This window comes from Protopterus annectens, chromosome 5.part0, assembly GCF_019279795.1.
Source record: "Protopterus annectens isolate FY-2018-M chromosome 5.part0, PAN1.0, whole genome shotgun sequence".
Lineage (NCBI taxonomy): Eukaryota > Metazoa > Chordata > Ceratodontiformes > Protopteridae > Protopterus > Protopterus annectens.
In genome coordinates this window covers 897,011,715-897,035,786 of record NC_056735.1, presented here as the reverse complement: position 1 = coordinate 897,035,786, position 24,072 = coordinate 897,011,715, and the positions used below count along the sequence as shown (strand labels likewise).

Below are 24,072 nucleotides of genomic sequence, written 5' to 3'. Positions count from 1 at the left end.
ATGTACAGTGATCATGGGGTCATAAAGGTTACTTTGTTGCTAGATAATTCTGCCAAACAGAAATCCAAGCCAATGCGTGGAAGGTTAATTACAGATTATAGGGAAGCAAAACAGTTACTATATAAAACTAACTGGAGTGAGATGTTCAGTGGAAAAACTGCAGATGGAATATGAAAAGTTTTGAAAGAGAAGTTGTTTGCGTGCAAAAATTAAAAAAAACGTTTAACATCAGGATCTAGGCACGCAACATCAGGGGGGTAGATTTCCAAAAGAACAAGATACCTGATTAATGTGAGAGACAAAAAATATAAGAAATGGAAAAGAGGTCGAACTACAACTTTGAAAACTGAAATAAACAAGCTGGACAAACAGATTAAGCATAGTGTTAGACAAGATCAAGAAAAATTTGAAGAGAATTTATATAAAGATATTGATCATAATAGGAAACCTTTTTATAGATACATAAAATGTGGAAGAAGTAAAGATACACAAATTGATAAACTGTGTGCAGATTCTAAAATTTATTCTCAGACATAACAGATTGTAAATATATTTACAAAATCTTATGCAAAACAGTTTGGCTCCACAAAAGTGGTGTTAAGTTGTCCTAGTGACAGATACTGGAATCAAATTAGATTATATTGAAAAAGAACTGTGCAAACTGGATCCAAACAAAGCGCAGGGAGGAGACGGAATAAGTAACAATGACCTGAGAAAAAAATATAAGAAATGGAAGAGAGGTCGAACTACAACTTTGAAAACTGAAATAAACAAGCTGGACAAACAGATTAAGCACAGTGTTAGACAAGATCAAGAAAAATTTGAAGAGAATTTATATAAAGATATTGATCATAATAGGAAACCTTTTTATAGATACATAAAATGTGGAAGAAGTGAAGATACACAAATTGATAAACTGTGTGCAGATTCTAAAATTTATTCTCAGACATAACAGATTGTAAATATATTTACAAAATCTTATGCAAAACAGTTTGGCTCCACAAAAGTGGTGTTAAGTTGTCCTAGTGACAGATACTGGAATCAAATTAGATTATATTGAAAACGAACTGTGCAAACTGGATCCAATCAAAGCGCAGAGAGGAGACGGAATAAGTAACAATGACCTGAGAACTTGAAATAAACAAGCTGGACAAACAGATTAAGCATAGTGTTAGATCAGCTGCTAGGTCTCCAATAAGATCCTTTAATATGACAAGGCAAAGTTAAAATCACAGTCTCTTCCTAGGAAGAGACTGTGATTTTAACTTTGCCTTGTCATATTAAAGGATCTTATTGGAGACCTAGCAGCTGATTGATTTCTTCTACTGCTTATTTTGAAAGCCTTTGTGTACCTGCTTCCGGGTCCTGTGGAGCCAAGTGGTTTGCATTCATGATGTTTTATAACATTATAATAACAACTATGAATGGAAAATTGTGCTGTGATGTGATTTATATAGCTTTAGCTTCAGCATTTGACAGGGTCATACACAAAACACTGATCAATAAATTAGTACAACTAGGTATTGATGTACTGTTAATAAGATGGATAGCTGCATGGCTTACAAATAAGACATGGCAAGTATCAAACAGCAACTGGACAGGTGAAATCCTAGGTTACAGTCAAGGTGTCCCACAGGGCTCTGTACTAGGCCCTTACTTGTCTCAATTGTATCTTTCAGACCTTAATTTTTTATCTGAGGTGTTCTACAGTCTATATGCTGACGACTTGAAATTGGGTAAACTGATTACAAGTGTTACAGATAAGGCATGTCTGCAAAATAATTTGACTAAACTGACCATTTGGTACAGGAGAATAATATGTTGATAAATACATCAAAAACTAAGCATATAAGATTTGGGAGACATAAACTGAAAGGTGAATATTTAATACAACACACAGTGATGGAAACTGTAGACTCATTTAAGGACCTGGGGATATGGGTAGATTCAGCTATGAGTTTTTCTAATCATATCAACCAATTGGCTAATGATAGTTATAGAACTATAGGTTGTATAAAAAGATTTATAATGTATAGGAAATCAAACATAATGAAGCCATTGTTTGTTAGTTACATTAGACCCAAACTTGAGCATGGAATAACAATATGGAAACCCTACAGGCAAACAAGCATGAATAAACTGTAAAGTGTACAACAGAAATATACTAAGGGCATCCATGGATGTGAAAATCTAAGTTATTATGAAATACTAAAATATCTGAACTTGTACAGTGTTTCTTATAGATATTTAAGAGGAGATCTTATTCAGGTATATAGGACATTTAGGGAAAACTACCTCAGGGAATGTTTGGGGCTATCAAAAAGTACTAGAGAATTGTCAGATAACGTATGTAGAAGATTCAACAGGAATGAGAAGTGTACTAATTGGTTCTCTGACAGAGTAGCTGATGCTTGGAGCAGATTACCAAATTACATTAAAGCAAGTACTAATTTGGATATTTTTAAGAACAGCCTGGATATTTATTATGGGAACAAATGTTTTGACATATTGGTAAGCTAGAAGGGCTTTAATACCCATGCTTGAAGCATTTGTATGTATGTATGTATATTTGTGTGTGTGTGTGTGTGTGTGTGTGTGTGTGTGTGTGTGTGTGTGTGTGTGTGTGTGTGTGTGTGTGTGTCTATATATATATATATATATATATATATATATATATATATAGGTTTACAGCAATTTATCAAAATGCCATAATATCGAATCCCATTTTGTCAGTGCTGAAAATATCGAAGTCCACTTCATTGAAGGACCAAAACTACAAAGAAAAGAAAGAAAACCCAAACGACGTCATCCCTAACCCACCCCCCCAATGTTGAGGGCTGCACCCTCCATACTCCCCCTAACTAAATATACGATCTCTGAGATCGCACTACAGTTGGGGAAAAAAATAACAAGTAGAGACTTTTCCTTGGATCTGAGCTCTCTATTTGGGAATTATGGCTGGATAACACGTTGTAGAGCAGGACATTTACCTTGTTAATGTATAACTTTGTGGTTTACTAGCAGTTGTGCCAAAGTTAGATGCTGCAGGACTCTAACCAGTTAAGATGTCTTAGTGACTGAAAATGGTTAGCTTTTGGGTGACGGTTAGCTGAAAATGTGACTTTCTTACAGCATTGTTCTATTTTGAGTAATGTATAGTTTGAAGATTGATGAGTACTGGGGAAGCATATAAAAGAGTTGATAGAAGGAAGCTTGTGGCTATATATTTTCTTGCTCTGTCAGTAAGTTAGGGTTTGTTCCTATATAGTAAGCCATGTTTTGATGGATTTTGCTTATTGTCTGGATTACTTAGTGGTTAAACTTCATCTTGTCATCTATTGTGACCCCTATAACTTTAGTATGAAAGTTCCACTCTATTCTGCTACTATTGGCTGAGTATATGGTGAAGAGGGTTTTTTTGGACAGAGATATTTAGGAGTAAATAAGACTAGCTTAGTCTTCTTGGGATTAAGAAGATGTTGAGCCTTATTTATCCATGTTTCAAAAGATGAGAAAGATTGGTGTGCCACTTGTAATTCTGTGAGATTGTTTAGCTTTGTAGATAAGAGCAGAGTCATCTGCATACTGAACTTAGTTGTCCTGTTTTGTAGCATAGTGAAGACCATGGGACTGAATAAAAGTGGTCCAGGAATTGATAAGCATGGGACCCCTAAAGACATAGGTAAAAGGATGAGTAATCATCTTTATATTTCACTGTTTGTGTCCTGTTTGACAGGCAGCTCTGAAACCAAGGAATAAAAAAGGAAGAGATCCCTAGTGGATAGAGAAGTAGTCACTGTGTTGATTTATCTCAATAGGTAAAAGATGAGGGCGCAAGTTTATCCTGCTACTACTGGCTGTATTAGTAAAGCTGAGTAGGACAGTAGTAGTATTATAGTTAGTACTATTGGCTGTATTAATAAAGCTGAGTAAGATAGTAGTAGTACTGTTTAGTACTAATGGCTGTATTTGTAAGGCTGAGTAGGACAGTAGTAGCATTATGGTTAGTACTATTGGCTGTATTAATAAAGCTGAGTAAGATAGTAGTACTACTATGTTTAGTACTAATGGCTGTATTTGTAAGGCTGAGTAGGACAGTAGTAGTATTATGGTCAGTATGGAAGCCATGTTGTGTGGAGATGATAGTGAATACATTTCTCAATAACTTTGGATAATGGAAAGAGGATTGCTATGAGCCTGTAATCTGAACGTTAAGTGGAAGTTCCTCTCATATGAAAGGGAAGATAAAGCACTTTTTTCATAGTTCAGGAACTTAATTTTATGCAGTGAAGCAATTTACCAGAATGGAAACTGGGTAGACTATGTCATCTGGTGTCATTTTTAAATATTCTGAGGGAGGTTATCTGGAACTAGCGTGCTGGGTTGGAATTTAAGGAGGTGTTTCCTGATAATGTATTTGGGGACTGATTCAAAAGTGAATTTTTGATAAGCACAATTTAGTGGTGACGTAACTTGTAGGTTAGTGCCTCTGTTATTGTTAAATAATAATTCAAGACAGTAAATGAATGGAGGGCGGGTTAATATGGTCAGTACCAGAGTTGCTGAATCTGTAGTGGACACAGTAAGGAGTATTTATTTGCCTGGGTGGAGGAGATTTTTTACTGCTGTCAAGAACTGTCCAGAATTCCTTGCGGTTATATTTATTTCTGTTGTGAAAAGGCGTATACTAAGTTTTTGTTTTCAGATCAAGCATACTTTTTCATTCAATTCCCAAGGTGCCTATAATTGCAGCCTTTTCCTGACTTTATTGTGTGTCCAGGCCTTCCACGCTTTCTCCCTATCTTTCATGAGTTGTTCAGTTTTGGTAGACAGCCATGGCTCATGTTTTCTTTAACACTTTTAGCTCCAAGTGCAGCTTCAGTGTTCAGGATATTCAGAAAGCCTGTAATTAAAACCTGAGACTATTGTATCCAGTAGTAAATTTTTAAGTGCATCCCAGTTAATGTGTAAAATGGCATTTTTAAAGTTCTCTGGTTGGAACTGATATTTCTACTTGTTTATAATACTGTGTTTTAAGAGTGTGGGTTATCTGTCTAACTGCAAATATAGGCAGATGGCCACTCATAGTGTCTGGAGAGGCTCTGAAAGCTATAACAGTAGTTGATGAGGAATGACAGAACCAGTCATGTGTTGAATCTCTCACAGAGATCATATTATATAAGGCTGGGAATGTGAAAAGCTGGGTGAAAGCCTGCAGATGTACTGTGCTTATAGGTTGTGCTGTGCTAATTGTCATGCAATCAATGTTTAGGTCCCCTAAGAGAACTGTTTCCAGTGGGATGTTAATGGAAACCCAGCAAAGAAAGTCTTCTAAAGTGGGGAAACTGTTACTAGGGGATGTGTGTATATCTATAATGGTTACGGATTTGTAGTTATTGAGTTTCAGTACTAAGATAAATATTTCAGCATTATGACATTGTAGAATATTGCAGGGAAAGGTGATAATTCAAAGGTATTTTTATAAATTATGTCAGTTCTAACTGTACTGTTGTTGGTGCTGTTGAGTCTATGGGCATTGTAGCCAGGGGGTAGAAGTTATGCATCTTTACATTGTTTTTAGCCATGTCTCTGTACTTATTAGAATTAAGGACTCATTTGAAAATATGAGTGTTTGAAGAATTAAATGCGTGCGATAATGTATAACTCAGGAGCTATGTAAAATGAGCAAGATGAGTCTTTACTCATCAAATCAGGAAAAGTGGCATGCTACAAAAGTAGCATAACATGAAATATCACAGAAAACAATGACAGACATTTCATCTATATAAAAAAATATATATCATTCCTTTATTTTATTTACTCTTTGTTGACCAAGTTAGTCCCAAAAGGTTGGTGCCCTACTTTTATGGGAGACCACAGGTGGTATGCATACAGACTTGGGGAAATTTAGCCAGGACAACAGGGAACATTTTTTAGCCTTTTTTTTTCAAGTGCCATGGGATTGTTTTCATCCACCTGAGCTATCCACCAACTTAAGCTGATGGCACCAGGGTTTAATGCCTCATCTGAAGGACAACACACTCAGAGGTGTAAACCCTCCTTATGCTGCACTGCACTGTCAGGATTGGAAAAACTAATCCAAGTATCTGGTGGTGAAATCAAACCCTCAACCTTCTGATCTTCCACTGAAAAAGGTACCTGCTGTGACACTGACACTGTCACCTTCAGTTAAAAACAAATAACTATTTTCATCAACTAACTAAACCAATCAAAAAAGAAAACATTTCCCTTAAAAAAGGATATAATTAAGAAAGAAAGAAAGAAACAGACCACTAACTCACATAAACAATTTTTCTGAATAGTGGCACTATTAGGGAAAGGGTGTTTAGTACCCTAATGCGTGAGGCTGGCTTTAGGGAGAGGCTTAGGAAGAATGCTAGGGTTATTACATATAAATAAAGTGGACAAGGGATGCTTACATATATATATACACACACACACACACACACACACACACACACATACACTCACACACACACACACATACACACACACACACACACACACACACACACACACACACACACACACACACACACACACACACACACACACTCACACACACACACACACACACACACACATACACACACACACACACATATTTACAGTTGGAAAGATGCAAACGGAGTGAAGTTTGCAGGTTTTTGAGGTTTGCTAGTAACTTATGAATTACAGTAAATTAAACTTAAGATGTAATGATATGTGAATGAGTTGAAGTTTGTGAAAAAAAAATAACTTGCTAAGCCTGAAGTTGTTTTATGTGCGGGTTAGTAGGATGACTTCCATTATGTAACTCAAAGATGCTTGCAGTGGAAGGAGGCTCGGATCTTCTCCATAGGAAATCACTGTTGATGAATTCTGCTTGAAGTGATGCCCTTTTCAGGGATAGTCGCCCCTTCTTTGAGTTAGTGTAACAGTGGATTTGGTTACATATTAGTTCAGGGGAAATGAGGGCTTATTCACTGCAAAAAAAAAACTTACATTTTTTTTTTTAGGCCATTTTTTTCAGGAAATGTGATTCGGAGATTCCATTCCTCAACAACTTAAAATTCTTCCACTCATAGTGGAAGCAGTGTTCATAGATATGATACAGTGGAGCTGTCTTCAGGAACAATTTATAGACTTCAGAAAACAGCATCAGAGATTTATCACTACTGGATGTTAAAATGCAATATACAGTATCAACATATGCTCTTACTTCTGGCACTGAGCAGCATAGGTACCCTCCAAAGTACACATATAGAATGAATGAAGAACTGTTATTGTGGTGTCTATTCAACAAGCACATTTACTGAACTGCTCTGATGAAGACATCACAAGGTAAACACACCCATATATAAGTAAGTACCCCAAATACAGAGCTACTGTAGCAAACTGTATAAAACTACATATTACTACATATGCTACAATCAGCTCTAATAACCTAATTAAGCCTACCTGTAAGCCAAAAAGCTATCCGGGTCATTATGCATGGATTAACATGACAACTGATTAAGGGAATAAAAATATGCAGTTTGTTATTTGACTTACATTTCAGTTTAGTAACAATTTCTTTACGTTTTCTAAGGTGTGCAGTTTACTTAGTGTTCCTATTTATTTGTGTTGCTGTACATTTAACTGCTAGTATTTTGTTTCCTAATACATCTTTGTCTTCTCTTGGCTATTTTTTTGGAATTAAGGGTCTAATGATCACTGTCTGAGGTACTGTATCAAATATCTTAGGAATATCAAAGTATGCATCACTAACACAAATCCTCTGGGTACATGGAGACTGAAAGACCAAAAAAAAAAACAGAGTTGCATATACTAAGTCTGAGATGGCCATTTCTTGGAATATTCCATTTTCTCCAAGGTATGTCAGTCTCAGAGCTAGTATATATAAGTTGGGGGGGGGGGGGGGGTGCAGCCCCAATGCAAAAAAAAAAAGTTTAAAGAAGAAGTGAGATACTCGAGATTTGCTCTTCTAGATTTTCTATCTTTTTTATGGAGTGTCAAACCCTAGTTAAGTAAGGAGCCATCTTCTCACTACTGCTTCTGATAATTAGTAAATGTATCAGTCACAAAGAGAAGGAATTAACTACATTAGTTTAGTGGATGCAGTGGGAATAACATTCCAAATATTGCAGATCAGGCAGTATCACTGAATGAGTTATTTATCGTATACATAACAGGAGTGGCAACACAGTGTATCATTATGGCAAGGAAGGACAGATATGGCTGGAAATAATGGACAGTCAGATGTAATATAATAGGAAATCTACAATGAGTAAATACACATGTCCGGGATGAGCTGACATCAATGGAGTTGAAAAGATCAGTAACAGTTCTTGTTGAACCACTGGTAAAACTGCATAGTCTGATATTAGCAACTAGAATTCTGAATCACGATAGGATGAACCCTCACATAAAGTCACTGTTCAATCTCAGCCTTACTACAGGATATGTACCCAAGGAATGGCATAGAGCAACAGTGGTCCCACTCCACAAAGGTGGTGCCACAACGGACCCCGGAAATATCACCCTATAAGCCTGACTAGCCTGGTCTGCAAAGCTATGGAGCGTATCATCATGGAACTCATAAACAAAGACATTGGGAACCTCCAAACACTGGATCCTACCCAATTCAGCTTTGTTAAAGGCAGATCTTGTGTCTTGAACCTGGTTGACTTCTTTGAAACAGTCACCAAGGTCATAGATGAAGGGAAGGTAGTTCACACAGCCTACCTGGACCTCGAAAAAGCCTTCGACACAATACCCCACTCGGGCATCATAAATAAGCTCACTAGCTTAAATATCAACCCCTATGTCACAAGATGGGTTGCAAACTGGCTCAGGGATAGAACCCACATGGTCAGAATTTCAGGTGCCATGTCAGACTCTAAGCCAGTTACAAGTGGTGTCCCACAAGGCTCAGTCCTGGGACCTCTCTTGTTCGGTATATATTTCTCTGAGGTACAGGCTAACACGGGAGGACTATGGCTGACCAAGTTCGCAGATGACTGCAAACTGGGTGCCATAATCGACTCACCGACTGACACAATCATCCTCCAAAAGGGTCTCACAGAGACAGATAACTGGTGCCAGAGCCATGGCCTAAAGCTAAATGCCAAAAAGTGCATAGTCATCCCCTTTGGGAAAAACAAAGTGCCCACAAATTGGTAATCCATTAAGTGCGGAAGAAGTAATTAGGGATTTGGGGACCCAAGTAGACAGCAATCTCTCCTTTGACAATCACGTTGCCAAAGTGGTTAGAAAGACCTTCTATATAGCCCACCTTATCACGAAAGGGTTCATATCTAGATCAAGAGGGGTCATTGTGCCCCTCTACTCATCACTCATCAGGCCCATAATTGAATACAATGCCTCATTTGGGATGTACCTTACCTGACACCTGCAGCAACTGGAAAGACCCCAAAAGTACCTCACCAAGAGGATCAAGGGACTCAAACAGATGCCCTACGCAGTTAGGCTAAAGAAATTCCAGCTCTACTCAGTTGCTTACCACCTACTCAGAGGCAATCTGTGCCTGATGTATAAAGCCATGTCTAAACCAGAATTAATGGACATGCTCCACCTCAGGAAATCCAAATCCCTTAGAGCTACACGCTCCAGAGACTTAAACCTCAGCACAGAAATTAATAGGACATGCTGGAGGGACAGATTCATATCCCAGAGGCTCCCCTTACTCTGGAACAAAATTCCAATCCATGTTAGGCAGAGCCCCTCAATGACCCTCTTCAAGAGAAATCTTGACGAGTGGATGGGAGATCGTAGGTTTACCCCTGGGATCTCTTCTGTGTCCCTACTAGACAGAGGCACAGTAAACTAACCTTAAAAGGGCTATCTTCTGTGACCTACTATACAGAGGCACAGTCAACTAATCTAAAAGGGTGGCGAAAGCCAAACACACTCTGGCTAGGCTTATAAATGCCCTAGGGCAGATAGCCTAGTATCAACCTATGAACCTATGAACCTATGACAGTAAGGTGACCCTACAAATCAATTATTTCCTCTCAGTACTGTTACATTTATGTCTGTAACAGCAAATGTCATGAAAAATATCTTGCATGCCAAACTGTTGGAGCTGATGAATATTACTTGATTAACAGATGATTGTGGTGGTGCTGCGGTAGCATTGTCGCCTCAAAGTAAGACGCTGTCCGGTTCGATTCTCAGCTAGAACATCTTCTGCGTGAAGACATGTGTGTACTGACGTACCTTCGTTGAAGGTTGTGCATCAGGGCTGGTAACTCGGCACGTAAAAATCAACTACCAATCATTAGTGGACCGGAGTTCTGCTGTGGCGACCTCTAACCGAGAAAAGCCGAAAGACACAAACAAACAGATGATTTAAAGAATGAATTCACAGAGATTTGATATTGACAATATACCTTGACATAGTTTACAGAACAGGTTTTTACAGAAGTATATATGAAGGGACTTGTCATACACTACATTTGGACATCAGCTTGGCCTTTTTATGACATACATCATAAAAGGAGTAGTAGAACAACTGAAGAATATAGTTCTGGGACTGAAGATAATGAATGGACTGAGAACTACCTGTTTGCTGGGAAGCAGAGCATGAATGTAATAAGGGAACATACTAGAGAAAAGTTAAAAAGCAGTGGACTGGCACAGTGCCTGGTACTGTGACTGGGTGAGCTTAAAAACTCTGTTTTAGTTAATGCATCTGACTTAGGAAAGAGAGACTAGCTTTTGTGCTTATGATCTGAGGTCTGAAGTTGTAGACAGTGGTGGAATAGTTATTCACTGTCACAGGACATATTATGGGAAGACAGATAGATGCTTGGATTTAAAATCAATAGTGATCTTAAGTGGGATATAGGAGAAAAGGATTTATGGGTATAATTATAACTAAGGTAATTATGCAATGCACTGTGAAAGGAAAATTGTGAATGCCAACAGGATGATGGCATAAAGAGCATAAGCAGTAGTTTCCAGAAATGCTGAGTGTCTCGTTCCATTTTGTAAGGGCACTGGTCATACCTGAAGTACATGGTGTAGTTTTGGTTACCACAGTGGAGGAGGGAAATTAAAATGGGAGAAATAAAACTGAAACCAAAGATCCCTTCAACCCAAGGTACCTTTTTAAATTTCTTTAAGACACGCCAACTATTCCTCAGTGATACATTGGCAGGCTTCAAATCCCCACCAAACTCAGTTAACTCCATTGAATACACAGAAATGTACACCAGCATGTAAACAGCTGCACAGATGCAGCTGTACCCATAGGAACAAGTACCGGACAAAGACCAGGAAAAACCCCACATGGTTGAACCATATCAACAAGCTTTATAATAAAAGGAAGAGAATTTTGGTCAAAAGTAAGAAAAGTAATTCACAGAATGTTATAGCCCTTGTCACTGAAATAAACAAACAACTCAGGAGTTTAATAAACTCCACCAACACCAAGTTTGAGGCTAAAATATCACAAGGCATTTTTTATTTATTTTAATAATCTAATAATTTCAAAGGGACAATGCAGCAGTGTGCCAAGCTGATTGTGAACAATATTACCTACACTGAGACTGCTACTGGCCAATAAATTTAGCTCTAACTGTACCCATCTATGCCCTTCATCTGTCCGTCAAGATATACCTGAAACTGGCTCACCTCCAGCTCTCACACAAGACCAAGTCCTAAAAGTGCTATCAAAAGCTAAAAACATTGCACCAATGGGGCCTGACAACATCTCTGCATGTAAATTTAGTAGCATGAAACATGATATAGCCAGACCTCTGACAACACGGTTGAATCTTAACCTCCATACAGGTTTGTACCAAGTGAATGGAGAACAGCTACAGCCATTCCTCTGCATAAGGGAGGACCACACCTCTCCAGATTTTCACAGAAAGTTCAGGTTTTTGCCTCATATTTCTGGTCTCTTCGTCTTAAATTTTGTGTTTTTCCAGCAAATCACTGGGATAATTTGAGGACTGAAATCACTAAATAATGACATGAATTTGAGTTTCAAACTTAATATCCTTCATAAAAATGCATGCTAACAAAATCCTGTTATTCTAGCAAGTATCTAAATTTATAAGAGCAATATTTAAAATGTGTCCCTTGCTTTGGGCCTTTGTCCTCCCCATTATGTCATGTTTTGTCCAGATTTCTTGTGATAGAAAGTTGAGAGGTATGGTGAGGACTTTCCAAAGACCTAGGCTATTACAGACACATAAGTCTGACCAACCTCATATACAAAACCATGGAAAGACTTATCATGGAACTAATCAATCAGGACACAGGAAACCTCCAAACACTGGACCCATCTTAGTTTGGATTTGTCAAAGGCAGGTCATGCTTACTCAACTTGGTGGATTTTTTTGAAAAGGTCACCAAAGGAATGGATGAATGTAAAATGGTACATACTGCATACCTCAAGCTGGCTTTTGACAAAATTCCCCACTCAGGCATAGCAAAAAAGCTAAATAAACTGTGAATAAACTCTTCTGCCACCAACTGGATTGCAACTGGCTCATAGACAGGATGCAAATAATCAAAATAGGGAAAGGTACCTCCATAAAAAGACCAGTCATCAGTGGAGTACCCAAGGATTTTGAGCTCAGACCTCACCTGTTTGGTATCTACATTTCTGAGGAAAAAGTTAATACCAAAGGACTCTGGCTACGTTTGCAGATGACTGCAAGCTAGCAGCAGTCACTGAATCCTCAAATGATTTAGCCATCCTGCAGGAAAGTTTGTCTCAAATAAATAACTGGTGTATGGTCTGAAAGTAAATGCTAAAAATGTATTACTGTATCCTTTAGGAAGACATCATCCCCAGGGAGCTTGTAGGACTGCAAGTTACTATACAAGATAGATTGACAACAGCACAAAATAAGGGAAAATGGAAAGTGATTATTTGTAATTATACAACGACCCCCCCCCCCATTGATATTCCAAAACGTGCACGCTGATTGGTCAGCATGCACGTTGTAAATCAAAGACTTGTACTAATGGAAAAAGGTCCGGTCGCCCAGACTTTTTCCATTAGTATAAGTCTTCTTTTTGTTTTTCACAGCAATGGAGAATGCAAGATCTCCGTTGCTTTTTAAAATTGTCTCACTATGTTAAATGAGTTTAACATAGCAAAACAGCTTTAAAAAAGGTAACGGAGATCTTCCTTTTTAAAGCTGTCTCGCTATGTTAAAATCCTTTAACATAGTGAGACACTTTGCAAAAAGCAATGGAGATCTTTCTTTCTCCGTTGCTTCCACCCACAGCTCTGATGTACTGCGTAAGCATACGCATGCACAGTACATCAGAACTGCCGCAGAATACTAGACAGCTGCTGAAGGGCAGTACGGAGGCATTATACAATGCCATTATTTAAGAAAAGTAAGTTTTTTTTTCTTAAATAATGTAATTGTATAATAGCAATAACCCACTTCTGGGTGTGGGTAATGCTGGATTTACCCATGGTTGTCTTTGTTTGGCCACTCGGGCTTCGCCCTCATGACCAAACCACACCAACCGTGGGTAAATCCAGGATTACCCACACCCAGGCGTGGGTTATTGCTTAATTATTGCTACTCAACAGTGCAGAGCAGAGCCATGCTATAGCAATGCTAATGTCTTAGGCCAAAGTAAGCACTACTTTTACTGTTATACAAATGGAATCAGTTACTGAAGAAAGAAAAGCAATACTGGCCTTACACAATTGTTCTGTGTGAAGGCTGGGGGAGGGGCTAATAACTGTATCACATTTTCTTCAATATTTCTAACTAACAGGACCATAACGAGCATTCATTGTGTGAAGTTATGCTGTGATTATTTATTTTTTGGTCTTGCTTCTTGGTTCATTTCTTAACAAAGTTACTGGACTGATCCAAATAATCAGTTCAGCTATGAAGTACAAATTTTCAACTATATTATGTCAACTAAATCTAAATATCTTTTTCAGGGATAATGAAGGATTTTTGTTTGATTAAATCACCACCACCAGCTCATGAAATAGCTATGCATATGAAGATGTTTGGAATTAAACTTAGTTTAGCATCCAATTGCTCGTTTTTTCTCATTGATATAACATGGCAAACCATAGTGTCACAACCTTCCAGTCAGCCATAAGGCAAACTATAATATCCAGTAATTGATTTTATTTCATTCTATTTACTTACCTAGAACTCTGAAAAGCATGTGTTGTATGCCTATAGCAAAACTTTTATCCTCAGGCTGCACAGTCCTGCAAGAAACACAAACAAGCTTGTTACAACAAGCATTTTAGAGACAATAAAAGTCAGATTTGCTCTTTGCACTGCATTATCCTCCAAATATTTCACATTTCCTCCTCTCTTCCTTTCCTGACATCACTAGCTTAATTCATCATTCACATTTTCTTCTTTGGATATCTCATCCATATTTCAACATGACATACACTGTTGCCTAAATTGGTTTCCATTCTTGAACCTTAATGACTTTTTTATGTAGAAATGTAATTATATTTACTATGTATTTCAAACTCTGCATGCCTTTGCTTTTTTTACTAAAGCATTGTGAATGTTGATCACTAACGTGTGCCTTGGGGGTTTATTCAGGAAAGATCAAGACTGGGATGTCTTGGAGAAATTATTTTTTTCTCAGGGACCACTCGATTATGGAGTTGGTATATGTTATGATGTGTACCCCTGGTTACCCAGTAATATCCAATGGTAGTCTCATTATTGTCAGGCTACACAAGTATTTTAACCAAATTGTTAACTGTTATTCTGTACAAAATAGCAGTTCAGTAGAAAAGATGTTAACAGTTCAGTCATCATAAACACACTAGTACACAGGTCAATAAACACAATGCATTATAGGATACATATATTCTTAAAATGGCAATGCTATGCAAATGTCTTACAGTGGCAATAGCTACAATAGATACTTAACCCTACTTACTTTTTATCACAGGATATGAGTAGGAGTTGGGGGGTACTGTTCATATGTGGGAGTTGCAAGATAAAAATATTTTTGGTGGTTTTGTAATGGTGACAGGTGATCACAACTGAGCTTTTTTTGGCAGTCTGTGATTGATATTCTGTGCCACAATAACAGTTCTGAAAGAGTATCATTAGGGAGACAGCTAAAAATATTGCTTAATTTATTTTACCTTTAATGATACCAAGTTTTCCTTTTATACAGAAAAAAATTAACTGTTTCTTTTTAATGTACTTTTATTCCACAAGTAAATGCTGTTTTAGGACACTATTTATCAGCTTGCATCTTGGCGATGTTTTATATAAGAAAAAACCTCCACGAAAATTAGTTACAATGAATATGTGCTTACAACACTGCAATATATAATAACATTGCAATATACAATTGTAAAAAACATGTTTAGACTGAAATGCCCACTGCTTCATTGCCTGGCACAATTAATAAACCAAAATATACACAAATGTCCTGACGTCTAACTGAACAACATCACCCTATATGTTATAGCTAATATTATACAAACAATTCTTGACAACAGTGAATCTACAACTATATTTATGGTATATGCTCCTAACATTACTGCGGTATGTTCATTGTAATATTCACTATTGCAATCCTCACTTTTAGAATTTCCAAAATATAAGGAAATAGGTTGGTTGGAGACATTCCATCAAGAGATAAGGTCCACGGAATAGCAGAGACAAATCCTGCCCTGTCCCTAGAGGCTATGCCTTGACTGTAGTACTTGGACACGGAGTGAACAGAGATCCTAGTTGTTTCTTCTGCAATATCCCCTGTGATAACCATTCCAAGGAGACTGTGGTGGAAGTAGTGGATTGAAATAATTGTGTTCTGATATGCCCTTGAAAAGATTTTCCATGAACTCTACAACATTATAAAATGTAATGAGCTAGCCATTTAGAGAGAGGAAGACAGAAAAAGAGTGATACGAGTTTGTTTCATTTTCTCTTTTGCTAAGGAGAGAAATACCTAATCATTTTTTCTGCATTCTCAGATGTCTGTACACATCAAGGGAACGGATGTTCCGTTCTACTTTGTTCTGAGGATTAGGAAAGAAAACTGGCAAGTGAATGACTTGGTTGAGGGAACAGCTCAGAGACCACCTGAAGTCTGAAATCTTATGTGACTACATTTGATCTGTTAAGCCCTCCACCTGCGGAACTTGGTAAAACAGTGGCACCAAGAATGCCAGTCACTGGCCAAATTTAGATGGGCATCTTTCCACAACAGTAGATGTTCTAATAGGCCACTGCTGCAGTAGCCATACCTTCCCCCAGTCCCCTTTTCCTTGCTATTAATCTTCTGTGTTACCAGAGTGCGGCTACTTTCACAGTCTGCATGTAGTTACAACTATAGTTCTCTTTGTTTTTCAGCGCATATTTTTAGAGTTTTTGCCTTGTTCCTGGGGAAAAAAACCCTGAAGCTTTTTCTTTTCCGATTGCCTTTTATAAGGAGAGTTGTGCACACACCAAGCCAGGGAACACCTGAAAAGTGCCCAAAGCTTTGAGAATCTGGCCAGTGCTGGAGGGGTGAATCTATATAGCTTAGGTAACTGGAGTAATGATCCATTAGAATTAAAATTATTACTGTTATGGTAAATGTACTTACACAACTGCACTGTCCTTCTCCAGAGTGTACTTTATCCTGCTTTCTGCTTTTCATTGTTCACACAGAATGTGGTAAGGTATGCAAGCTGCAGGCCCCTAAAATAACTTGTACACCACACTTTTATGTTGTTTCATAATGTATGAACATTTTTAAAGGAATTGTAAATGGCACAAAAATAATAAGCTGGAATATTATACATTAGTTTGCTTGTTTTTTAAGAACTTTATTAGGTTCCTTATGAAAGGTCTCCATATACACTTGGTCAACAATATCCTCTTTTACATAACCAGTAGATTACACTGTCTGAACCAATGACTTCCTACTTTAGCTCCTTGGTTTCAGCTTTCAGTAACTGTAAGAAAACCAGTTTTTAAATACAAATGGCTCAGCACCAGCTATAAACTGATTGCTTTACGAAGTAAAAGACCTCCAAGGTTGGTAAGCCCAGCTATGCTCAGCTTCACTTTGCTACCCTGCCCAGTCCACAGTTCTCACCCCATCTTACTCAAGCACTAAACTACCCATCTTCTCCTATCATTTGTGACACACAATGTCTATTCATCCTCAAAATACTTTACCACTATCACAGAATCAAGGGTATAGCCAGATATAATCTTTATGCTCTACAGAATACATTTTTTTCTGAGCATCCGTTAGAAACATAGGAGCTTTACCAGGACATATTATGTCTATAACCATCTAAAATAAGGCTTCTAACAATGTGTACATAGCTTACTTACAGAGAGGATTGCAAATTAAAAACAGTACCTCTAAGGGTTTTTGTCTGCGCAGCTGAAAATGTTTGACACATTAAGTGATGGGGTCTGAAAAGGTTTGAGAGAGGTGGCCAATTGTTATATGCCAGGTAAGTTGAAAGCAGCAATAAAAGTTTATGCGTGAAAAATGGACCTCACTGATTACACTTCTGCATAGAATGACTTTTCTTTCTATTCCGCTATGTTCTACTTCTAATATTTAGCATCATTCAAAGCACCCCTTCTCTCTTCCATGCTGCTCTGCACTTTATCTACTCATTCCGTGCCTTCTCAGTGACAACACCAATAAGAAAAACTTTAGCAATACTCCTTCCTCCATTTATCCCATCAATGTTCCCTCATATAACACAGACTAAGTTTTATCTAGTATCACCATTATGGACACAATGCTTATAACCATTATGCTGCTAGTTGGTGTGCTCTGTGCACTAACCCACCTCACCTAGGTATCATACCTTTCCAGTACTGATAAATATTATCCCCACTAACCCACTCTTACCACACTGTAAATTCACCTCAGATCCCTCACAATATTTCACCTAACCTCAATCATTCTACTTTCTCTTAATGCTTCCATTACAGATACATAAAGTCAAAGTCCTTACCAGCAAAAATTACAAAAACAAACTAAGCTAAAATATAAATGGCACTACACTTTTGCACCCAATAATTTTACCCTGATTCTGAGCAGTGACATTCTTCCCAAACCCAGTCCCATCAAATAGTGACCCAGCAATCCAGCCAATACAACTGCAAATGCTTCTACATCTATTTTGCCATCTACCTCTGAATCCAAACTGTTGCTTATAAACATGAATTTTAGAAGATTATGTAACAAAATCTAAGTCACTGATGCATATCTAGCTACTAACTCTCCTGGTAAGCCAGTTACTTCTGAAACCTGGTTAAAGAAATTCATATTACATAATTAAGTCATCCCACCAAATTTAATATACTCAGACTGAAAAGGAAAAATAAAAAAATGTTGGTAGTACTGCCACAGTCTATGACAACTGGTCAACATCAACCCCTACTCCCCATGCAGATCTCAAAATTTAACAATGCAGAACTCCTCTTATAACAACAATAGAAAGTCTCCATTTATCTTACTTACACACACACACACACACACACACACACACACACACACACACACACACACACACACACACACATGCACACACACACACACACATATATATATATATATATATATATATATATATATATATATATATATATACATATATATGTGTGTGTGTGTGTATATATATATATATATATATATATATATATATATATATATATATATATATATATATATATATATATATACATTTTTTTTTTCACTACATGGTAACAACATTTCAGCAGCAGAAGATAGCATCTACTGTATGTCTCATCATATTAAACAAGACACTATGATAGTAGGTGATCTCAATATAGATTTGCAGCTGGTCAAAAATGAGACTTGCAGAATCGATTAACATAAATGGCTTTACCCAGCTAATCATTTCCGCAACTAGAATTAGTAAAAAGTCTGACAGACACTCAACTTTAAGTTGGATTTTTACCAAACAAAGCTCAAACATTTTGATGTCTGCCAGACACAATACAATAAGTGACCCCCCCTTTCCACCTATGCAGTCAGGAACTACAGCATCCATCCCTAAAATAATGTAATCAAATACAAAAAGCAAAGACATTTAACCTGGGCACCTTTATTAAAATTCTAACCCACTATAACTGAAATAAATTAAAATTCTTGCCACTTGATGCTAGTTGGTCACACTTTAGTGAAAACCCTAGCTTCTATGTGAATCAACAAAATCAAAGCCAACCCTACGCCATGGCTAACTAAAGAAATGAAAAGCATCAGGCTTCAAAAAGACAAAGCCTGGAAAGACTGACATTAACGAAGAACACAAAACGTATTTAAAACATTTAGGCATTTCAGAAATCTTGTTAAGGACCACATTAAAATGGAGAAACAAAACTATTATACCAACCTCCAAAATAAGCATCAAAATAATCCAGGAATTTTTTGGTCATTACTAAATTACTAGACGTTGCCCGTTCGATTCTCAGTTAGAGCGTCTTCTGTGTGGCGACATGTGTGAATGGGCATTCCTTTGTTGAAGGTTGTGCGTTAGGCCCGGCAAGCCAGCACGTAAAAATCTACTGCCAATCATTAGCGGACTGGAGTTCCGCTGTGGCGACCCCTAACCTGGAAAAGCGAAAGACACAACAACAACAACTAAATCACTATCAATCAATCACCCTGACTGTTTCATCTTTCTGATGCCTCTTTCTTTTGCATCCCAACTATTGCGCCTTCAACTAACCTATATCCATAATACTCTTCTACAAATACCCCCCCTTAGCTACCTCATCATTTTACTTATCGACTGTTATCTCAATCTCTCCGCTATCAGGACTTTTTCTACTTACGTTTTTCATTATTTCTTATATCCTTCCTCCTCCTCTATTGTCAGTTCATGATCCAGTGACATCCTACGTCATTAATGGCAATATACATATATAGGACCTATGAGCGTTATCACTGCTCATGTATCTCCAGCTGCTACATGTTAATATGTCTTTGACTTACGTAAAATGACATAACTTATAAAGTATGATTTTACTACTTGATTCAAAATTACCTGCAAAGTAATGCTTAAAATGTTTAATTTTTATTGCTGCTCATTGTAAATATGTTTTTTATGTGAAGCTTTTGTCCCTGGACCTCAGCTGAAAATAGGACTTCTGTTCAGTTGGACTTTCCCTGTAAACAAACAGCAATAAATAAATAAAATCCTTCTATACGGTCTCCACCTCTGCTATAAGAAAATCACTACTGGAACTAAAACCAGCCTCTTTATCTGCCAACCTACTTCCACCAGAATATCTATAAATAGTTGATGCTGTGGCTTTCCCTGTATCCATATGGAAAAACTGATCCATATATATAAGAGGTATGCCCCATCTATTTGGAAAAAATCTTACTTAGTACTACTCCACAAAGGTGGCACATCAACAGACATTTCTAGTTACAGATCTTTTGCCATCCTATCTCTGCTGTCAAAAATATTAGAAAAATGCATCTACTCACAATGTATGTAGCACATTAACTAAAAATTTCTCTCTAAAACACAACCTGGTTTTAGGCCTCACTATAGCACTACCACTGCTCTCCTCAAACTTAACCAGTATCCTAGACCAGCACAGGAATGATGGGAACCTGGTATGTTCCTTCTTCTTAGATTTGACATCTTCTTACTGAAATTTAAACAACCAGCAAAACCAGGATCCACCACTATAAAAACGTAATCCAACCGCTAGCTCCTCGACAATAGCCATCCAGGGAGAATACTATTAGAAATTTTATAGTGGTGGATCCTGGTTTTGTTGGTCATTTATTTTCATATTTTATTTTTTATTTTATTTGTTGTGAAGATTCTTACTGAAATTTGTATTCTCTCAGACTCACCCAGCCTTCTCTCTTATGGTTCCATAGGTCTCTGACTGGCATACATCAAGCAGGTAAATGGAAACTTCTTACTACCAGCCTAGCCGTCAGCTGTCCAGGTTTTTGCAGAATGTCCAGATTTTTGCTATTTTTGGTCTGTTCCTCAAAAAATTTGTGATTTTCTGCCAAATCACTGTGATGATCTGGTGACTGAAGTCATTAAATAATGACATATATTTAAGTTTCAGACTCCAAATCCTTCAGAAAAATGCATGTTTAAACAACCCCTGTCATTCTAGCAACTTTCTAAGCTTATAAAAGCAATATTTAAAATCTGTCTCTATTTTTGGGCCTTTTCCCCATTTTGCCAAGCTTAGTCCAGATTTCTAGCACTAAGAAGTTGACAGGTATGCCTAACAGTCACTGCTGGTGTTCTACAAGGATCAGTATTAAGCCCCTTTTATTCAGCATCTTTATAAACAAACTGTATACTGCTACACACCAATCTAGCATAGTTGATTATCACGATGACTCAACCCTTACATGAACAGCCCCATCCCTACCAGCACTTCAGTATATCACCCAAAATTCTGTCACTGCTACTGAAAGTTGGCTACAACATGCAAATCTACCTTTCAATCTTAAAAAAAAAAAAACTGATGTTCTTCACTCCTAAACACTGCTAAAATTAATACAATGTTTTAAAATGACCTCATCTAACAGTACAAAAATTGAACATAAACAAAACTTCTCAGCATCTTAATTGACAATAACCTGAAATCTGACCTACACATATTGTAAGCCATTAAAAAACACAACAGAAACTTGGCTCCCTCTATAGAACCAAATACCATATGACAGACAAAGCAAGACAAACAATAGCAACTATCTATCTTCTATAATTTCTGTTTAGTTCTATACAAGAAACCTTCCTACCACTCCTCAAGTTATCTCTTATCTTAGTCTCCACTTTATATTTCAGTTTCTTTCTGACCTTCCCAATTTATCCATATTTGCCAAATAATCTGCCTATAGCCAAACTATATGTCTGTACGTACTCTAGCATTCTTACCCACATTATCCTAACTCATCAGCGATACAATGTCTCTCTCCCTATTCTAATTTTAACTGATTGTTTTACACTTCGTACCACAATTTTACTTATTCCTAAAATCTACACTGCAGCCCTCCTTACCTATCTCTTATAAGTCATATCTAATATCTGCTTGCCACATATATTGCACATGAACTGTTTGCATACTAAATGCTTTATACAAGGAAGTTATCGTGTATACTGTTACCACAGAAGAAATACCTGTTTGTTTTTTATTTATATACTTTCACAACATAATGATTACTTGTTTGTGTCAAGACTTCATAAGAACTATCTATGTAATGTATCTTTGTAAAACAAAATTTAGCTTTTCTTCCCAGATCTTCATTGCAAACGTGCTTTTTCCTGTCCGATTTTTCCAGTCAACGAAGACAAATATTTACATAAATAAATAAGCAAAATAAATAAATAAAATATGGTATAATCATTAAGGTCTTTAGCTCAAAAACACAAGATATAAGGTTTGATTCTGACCTCAGGTTATTAGCTAGGCTTAAAATAGTCCTTCTGGGCAGTTGGCCTAGTTTTCATCTATGAACCTATATATACTGAAATGCTCGGTTAGCCGGCACCCTTGGGGTTGGTAGATGACGGATAACTGTAGTTTCTGGTTACTTGAAAGTTACTATTAAAAATAGGCCTAATATTGTACCCTATACTATTTGTTTGTTTTGACTTGTTCTTAGGTTGGGGAGAGAGGGAATTTATTCTTATCTTCCTTTTCAAACTCTAAAACTCTAAAAATGTAAGGTATGTTTCTACAGGGGGGAGAGGGAACAGAAAGTACAACACATGAAAACTGTACTGTATTTCGTCGATTTTTATTTTTCTAGTTGCTTGAGTTCCAGTTAACTGAGAGTTTACTGTGTACATCTGTCATCGCCCAGCAGGAGTTACATGTATTTGATATATTCTGTCCTAAAATAAAGGCTATGTACTTCACCTTGTCATTCATGTTGAAAATATTAAGTACATCAGTAAGATTAGTTATGTTTCAGTCATGTGAAAAATCAAACAAGCAGTAACATCAGATAAGGTGTACAATGCAGTATAGTCTAACAGAGTTCAGCTTTGTGGAATGTTCAGAATAAATCATGAAAAAAATGTAGTTTTGTTAGAAAAATATATGTACTTAGTTAAACTAAACATTACCCCTTTTCTCTGTCTGTGACTTACTACAGGGTATGTCTTAACCCCAGGCAAGGCAGACTCTAAAAGATAAAAGTGTATCACAAAGGTGCCTGCATTGACTTGTAAATCTGGTTTAAGGTAAGCGGTACAAAGATGCATACTATATTCCCAGAAAATGTCAGACTCATTTGCAGCCTTTAAATCATATATTTAAGTATATACGTTTGCCAGAAAGATGTTTTTTGTAGCACTTGTAAATCAAGATTACTCTAAGGAGTGTACACACGTTTGGTATATTTCCAGACATGTGAGCTTCAGATGTTTGGTATATTTCCAGACATGTGAGCTTCATTTCTTGGTCCGTGTCCCCAACAACTTGTTTAGTGAAGTTCATGGCAGTACTGCCTCACTTCATTTGCTGTTACATAATATTTTAAGAAAATAATATATTTCCTTGTACCATCACTGCATAGGTCTGTGATCATAGGTTGGTCTTTTCTAAATTTAAATATATTTTATTATCTATTAACATGTTCAATGCAGATTGGTTTGCAGTGTTGCACTACATTTTTGCATTCAAGTGTGAACATGTTATCTATGCAGTTTCCTCTATTCAGTCAGAGCCTGTCATGGGGATTTGAAAAATTAGCAGACTGTTAACTATTTGACATAAGGGATATTTTTGAAACAATTAAACATTATTTCTTTGAACATGAGAGCAGTATTTTACCCATCACTGCAGTTAGAATGGCAGTAGAGTTCACTTATACTCGTTAAAATAAAATAAGGTAATTTACAAAGGCAAAAAGCAGACATGTGCATGATTACATCTTTTTTGTCCATACATGTAAGATAATCAGAATATGCTCAAGACATACTTAAGTGGGACTACTGTGAGCCTCTGTGCCCTGTCTTAAAAGGTGTCAGACATTCCTACTTTCACATACACACAGAGTACTGAAGACATACCACAAACCTTCTCA

General features: G+C 37.1%; 1 protein-coding gene across 1 annotated transcript in view; it reads right to left on the bottom strand.

Moving 5' to 3' along the window:
* The window catches only part of SLCO2B1 (solute carrier organic anion transporter family member 2B1), a 1,297,574-nt gene that overhangs the window by 34,050 nt on the left and 1,239,452 nt on the right, over nucleotides 1–24,072 (bottom strand). The window contains exon 13 of the mRNA XM_044072692.1: nucleotides 14,172–14,236. Coding sequence (XP_043928627.1) covers nucleotides 14,172–14,236 — 65 coding nt within the window. The remainder of the gene's footprint in view (nucleotides 1–14,171; nucleotides 14,237–24,072) is intronic.